Raw genomic sequence first — 6,517 nt, 5'->3', positions numbered from 1 at the left:
AAAGAGGCAGGCAGAGAGAGGGAGGGAAGCAGGCTCCCTGCCAAGCAGAGAGCCCGATGCAGGACTCGATCCCAGGACCCTGAGATCATGACCTGAGCCGAAGGCAGCAGCTTAACCCACTGAGCCACCCAGGCGCCCCTCAAAATTTATTTTTATTTAGCCATTTTAATAAGAAGAAAAAGTAGTGATAGAATAAAATAAATCTCTATGCACAGTGAAAATAAACATTTTATATGATATTTTATGTCATATAAATATATATATATATATACATGTATATATATACATGTATGTGTGTGTGTATATATATATATATATAGTATCATATTTTCCCCATGGTCCTCCATGGTGGGACATGCCATTGTTCTTCAGTATTGTCAGTACACTGAAATATTTTGCTATTCATCATGGAAACTTAAAAATCACTGTCATCACTTGTGAAGTAATCTGTATCAAGGCTCTTCCTGGCCTGAAGCTTTATGCATTATAACAAGTGTCTTGTAACGCTGACCTTCAAAGAGTGAGCATTTTATGTTAGTACTTCACATAAGTATTTGCTTATGAAAAATACAGAATGAAGTATCATCATTTCTCCCTCTCTTCCCCCCCCCAATTTTATATATTTAGGTAGTAAAACAAAAGTGAATGTTTTCTGTTTGAGTTAACCGAATTCAGTAAAACCAGTAGAATTATGAAGCTGGCAGAGGCCCTGTAAAGCTTACTATAATGCCATCTTGGATGGGAAAGGACTCCAGAAAGTGAAATGAGTTGCTAAGGATCAAGAATGGCATGAGAAATACAGCCTCATACTGGAACAGGTCTTACTGAAGAGAGGCATCTGCTTTACCATGCATGCTGCCACACTGATTGCATACTTCCCTCCTTGAGTGCTCTTAAATAAAGCATCTTGCTCTGGTCATGCACCTTTGGAGAGCTTAATTATCACAGCTGGTTGACCACATCCATTTATTTTGATATGCAAATATTCTGATGTCGAATCTTAAACTATTAATTTCTAATTTAGCTGTATCTGAGTAACAATAACCAATTAAGAGGGTTAAATCCAAACTCTACTTTAAAAACTTATTAAAACGCATGTGAAAATCTCAGACTTGTTTACTGAATGCATGGATAAATGTGCTCAGCCAGCTTGTGTCCTTTCGGTCAATTCAGGAGAAGTATTGCAGTTTCACTGTGAGTAGATCAAGGTAAAGATATTTTAGTGTCACCATGAGAGGACTGAACTCTTTCGTTTTAGTGAGCAAAACATAATTTCACATAAAACTATTTTACTCTCTAATTGGAATTTAGCATCAGAGTCTGAGGAAAGACTTTATATATATAAAGAAAAACAATAATCAATGTAACTAATTAGAGAAACTACCACTCTTAGTATAATGCAGTTTTAGCATACTGGTATACCTCTTATTGTTAGATTGTATTGATTCGTGTTGGAATTAAGAGAAGAGCTCTGGAACATATTTCCTTCCATGGGAAACTGTCACCTAGTTCAGAGAAAAACCCACCATCAGATCATCAGCAGCACAGCTGAGAGATCTGTCAGAGTTAAATAGACAGAGTGTGACATCATTAAACCTGTTTGATTTATTTGTGTTTTTATGGCTTCTTGTTGACTGAATGAGAATGAAATATTCAAATTAACAACTGTCTTTTAATTTAGCATGAACAATAAAAATGGAACAAATTCTGAAGACAGCAGACAAGGAAATTAAAGGATAAGATGTGAGGCAGCCAAGAATTTCTTAATTAAGATAAGAAAAAGCATTAAGATAAAATATTTTTAAATGAATGAATCAGGGCCATTCATTATATTAAGAAGTTCCACTCATATATAGACACCATTTTAAAGTGAAAAAAAAAAAAAAAAACAAGGCATATACAGGAAGAAAATATTTCCAGAACACAGATCTGACAAGATACCAGTATTCAAGTATATAAAGAGCTGCTACAAATCAATACTAAAATATTAAAAACTGAACAAAAAACTAACAAAACACTTGAACAGACATTTCAAAAAAGAGGATACCTAAGTGATCAATAGGCATGTCTAATGGAGCCCTATATCATTACTTGTCAGGTAAAAAATTAAAAGAGTATTCCAATATCGTCACATATCCACAAGAATGATCAAATTAAAGCATCTGAAAATGACAAGTATTGTCAAAGATATAGAGCAACAGAGACTCTTCATTGCTGGTGGGATTGCAAATCTAACAACTGTTTTGGAAAATCATTATTTTTTTTTTAATATTTACTCACTTGAGAGAGAGAAAGTGAGCATGCACAGAGAGAGGAGCAGAGGGAGAGAATATTCAAGTAGATCTCCTGCTGAGCATGGAGCCCTATGGTCAAGTCAGGCTCCATCTCATGACCCATAAGATCATAACCCAGGAGATCACAACTTGAGCCAAAATGAAAAGCTGGCTATTCAACCAACTGAGCCATCAAGGTACCCTGCCTGCCCCCCTTTGGGGAAAATTATTGATAGGGTCTACAGAAACTGTTGTCAAAATCTAGACAGATGGTTATTTCCAGAAAGTGATATTGACCAAAAAGGAACAATAGAGACATTTTAGGCATTAAGGTATGCTTGGAATAGATAGTACATGCTTATTTGCAAGAATGCATCAAATTTTATGCCTAAATTTATATATAATACAGAATTCATTATTATGCTTGAAAACAAAGAACCAATGCAAATGTATGATGGTTATGCATTCTTCTAAAGACAGAAAGCCATTTGAACTCATTCCTCTTTTAAATCCTTATTGTTTAGATGCAGCCATAATTTACCCATACCTGGGAGAAACATGGTGCTTATGTTTACAGAACTTAAAAGTCATTCATCCTTTCAGCACTTATTTTTTGTGTTTTTATTACATGGTAGATATTAAAGAAAAATACTCAAATCTAATTGGGAAATTGCATCACTTGAAAATTATTTGTAAAACAAAGAAAACCTGGGATGTTTGGGTGGCTCAGTGGGTTAAATGTCTGTGCTCTACTCAGGTCAAAATCCCAGTGTTTTGGGATTGAGTTCTGTATCTGGCTCCATGCTCAGCAGGGATTCTGCTTCTCCCTCAGCCTGCTGCTCCCCATGCTTGTGCTCTCTCTAACACACAAATAAATAAAATTAAATTAAAAAAATGAGGAAAACCTGAACACTATATTTGAGGTCATATAAGATTCTGAAGAACTTAAAGATTCAAGCCTAAATTTAAGAGCACTACTGGAAGAACCAACCAGTTTGGGTCAGCTTTGATAAATGACTAACTTCTTAGAGTTAGCTGAGTGACTTTTGCCCTCATCTTTTCCCCACCCTTTATCTTTTAACATTATATCTACATTTTTGAGATTCTGAAGGCATTTCCAATGTATAAGGGAATCTTACTGAATTTGACACAGCCTTTGGATTTGGATTATCTTTTTGACACTGAGACCTTAACAACACATATTTGTTATCTTAGTAGAGATTAGTATGGTATTTCCTGAGAAGAAAAGGAAGAAAGAAAAAGAGCACAGACTAGGCAAAGGGAATACAAGTGGGAAACTGTTGTTTTAGAAGTGAAGGTACAAGAGGAAGGAAGAAAATGGACTGACTATAGACTGAATGAAAATTGATGGGTGGCAAAGAGAAATTTCACATATTTTACATTTTGATCTAGCTGTCATAGCCTATCAATAGTTAATGGAGGACAGAGGCTCAATGATACTCTAAAAGAAGTTGTAACATACCTATTAGAATGGCTACAGTTCCAAACGCTGACGACAACAAATGCTGCCATGGTTGTGGAGCAACAGCAGCTCTCATTTACTGCTGATCAAAAGCATAATCGTGCAGCCACTTTGCAAGACAGTCTGCCAGTTTCGTACAAAACTAAACATAGTCTTACACATAAGATCCAGCAATAACTCTTCCTAGTTTCACCCAAATGAGCTGAAAACTTACGTCCACACAAAGACCTGAACACAGTCACTTAGAGTTGTATTCTTTATTGTCCAAACTTGGAAGCAATCAAGTTTCCTTCCATAGAAGAATGGGTAAACAAACTGTGGCAGCTCCCGACAATGGGATATTATCCAGTGATAAAAAGAAGTGAGCTATCAAGCTGCAGAAGATGTGGAGGTATGATGACAGCTTACTGCTGAGTAAAAGAAGTCAATGTGAAAAAGCTACATACTGTAAAAGTCCAACTATGACATTCTGACAAAGGCGAAACAATGCAGAGAGCAAGTTTAGTGGTTGTAAGAGTTTGGGGGAAGGGAGGAAAGAATGGGTGGAGTACAGAGGATTTTTAGTGGTTTAATGATGATTACATGATATTATGCATTTGTTAGAACCCATAGAATAGTATGACACAAGGAGTGAACCCTCATATAAACTATAAACTTCAACTAATAATAACATATCAAATTGGTACATTAGTTGTAATTAATATACCATACTAATTCAAGATGTTTAATAATGGGGGAAATGTGTGTGTGGGGGGGTATAGAAACTCCGTACTTTTCACTCAATTTTTCTGAAACTTAAAAGTATACTAAAAATGTTCTGTTAATTAAAAAATAAGAGATAAAATGTAATATTAGATATATGTGTGAAGAAACGGGAGGAAATAGTGAATGTAAAAATAGAGAAGAGATTTTTTTTTTTTTAGATTTTATTTATTGATTTGACAGAGAGAGGGGGATATCACAAGTAGACAGAGAAGCAGGCAGAGAGAGAAGGGGATGCAGTCTCCCTGCTGAGCAGAGAGCCTGATGTGGGGCTCCATCCCAGGACCCTGAGATCATGACCTGAGCCGAAGGCAGAGGCTTAACCCACTAAGCCACCCGGGTGTCCTACAATCTGCATTTTTAAATAGAATTATTTATTTGACACAGAGAGAGAAGGGGAGAGAGAGAGAGCTTGATCAAGCACATGCAAAGGAGTAGCAGAGGAAGAGAGATAAGCAGACTACCCACCAGAGCAGGGAGCCCAACGTGGTACTTGATCCCAGGACCCCAAGTTCATGACCTGAGCTGAAGGCAGATGCTTAACTGACTGAGCCACTCAGGTGCCTCATGATCTGCATTTTGGGAAGCAACCTGGGTAGATCTCATACTAGAGAAGATGGTTAGGATTTGGAAGGATAATTTTTAGTCAGCTTTGAAAGCTACTCTGAAATAAATATTTGATTGTTGTGACTTGCCTTCAGTTTGTGAACAATTTTGTCCCATGCTTGTCAAAGCCCATGGAACAGTACAACATGAAGAATGCAATATAAACTATGGATTTTAGTTAATAATTATGTATCAATATAGTTCAGTTATAACAAGCAAAAATGGTTTTTATTTTTCAAAGTAATATAAAAAGTAAAAAGTGTATCAGTTATGTAACCAATGTTCTAAAATCAAAGAAAATGTAGATTATTTATGTATTTATTTTCTAAAATTCCTTACTGATATCACAACAGTCAAGCTGATTCTTCTTGGCTCTCAAATATTTCCATTTCCTTATCTCTGAAAGAGGTAGATAACTCATTTTTTAGCCTGAGGAGTAAGATGCTTTAAAAGGATAGGATAGATGATAGAGATTTGACTTTGACCCATTTCTTTGATTTAACTTGTAAATGAAGCACAGCAATCTAGAAAAAAACAAACAAAACAAAACAAAACAAAAACAAAACAGAGATGAAGAACATTTCATTGAGAAACACACCACCAGCAGATATGATTGGCATGCCTAGCTATGAAGAATTCTGTTTAGGGTCTGATATGTTCAGCCTTTGAAGATACTGCATTCCTTCTTACAAAGTGATGCAATAACTTTTAGAGGCCACCCTAACTAGGCACCAAAGCAGTCTTAAACATTTTAATGAGTGTTGGGGCCTCTCCCTGTGTCAGGGGACAATGAATGAATGAATTGTGTCAAGTAGATAATTGAGAAATGGCACAAAAGGAGTGTATACACGTGATTTTTTACATGCTTTAACCAAAGTATATAAGCGTCCCTTTACACATGCTGACATTCACATTCGAGATCTTGCCTTGAATACAGCAAACCAAACTCAACACGCCTGACACCATGAGCTACTACGGCAACTACTATGGAGGCCTGGGCTACGGCTGTGGAGGTTTTGGTGGCCTGGGCTGTGGCCGTGGCTGGGGATGTGGCAGTTTCCGCAGGCTGGGCTGGGGCTGGGGAGGTTACGGATGTGGCTGCTTCCGTCCTCAGTGCTATGGAGGATATGGATTCTCTAACTTCTACTGAAATCCTGCCCTGAAAGTCCAACGTCTGAGGCCATAATATGCTTAACTCGAATTAACCAAAACGTGAACGAAGCAACATCAGCTGGGACCAAGCCAAGATGAAAAGTATTTCTCACCTTAGATTCTAGGATTATGTATCATCTTTTATTTGCCTGCTTCTGGTATCCCCTATATGCACTTTCATAACTGTAGAATTTCTCAGTTTCCTTTGCAATAAATTATCCTAATTTAAAATGGAACATGT

The 6,517-nt window shown here is 36.8% G+C and overlaps 1 protein-coding gene across 1 annotated transcript; it reads left to right on the top strand.

The window, feature by feature from the left end:
• Positions 1 to 6,088: 6,088 nt before the first annotated feature.
• LOC111155633 (keratin-associated protein 19-3-like) lies at positions 6,089 to 6,274 on the top strand. The gene has a single exon (XM_022515903.1). It carries the CDS (start codon positions 6,089 to 6,091, stop codon positions 6,272 to 6,274), a length of 186 nt encoding a protein of 61 aa, XP_022371611.1.
• Positions 6,275 to 6,517: the final 243 nt, after the last annotated feature.

Source organism: Enhydra lutris, unplaced genomic scaffold (genome assembly GCF_002288905.1).
Source record: "Enhydra lutris kenyoni isolate GAN:26980312 unplaced genomic scaffold, ASM228890v2 scaffoldscaffold43, whole genome shotgun sequence".
Lineage (NCBI taxonomy): Eukaryota > Metazoa > Chordata > Mammalia > Carnivora > Mustelidae > Enhydra > Enhydra lutris.
The sequence above is the reverse complement of the archived record's forward strand: the minus strand, read 5'-3'. Positions and strand labels throughout refer to the sequence as shown.

What these genes read in the sequence shown, in the direction of transcription:
- LOC111155633 (XM_022515903.1), top strand. Translation starts at nt 6,089, where the DNA reads ATGAGCTACTACGGCAACTACTATGGAGGCCTGGGCTACGGCTGTGGA.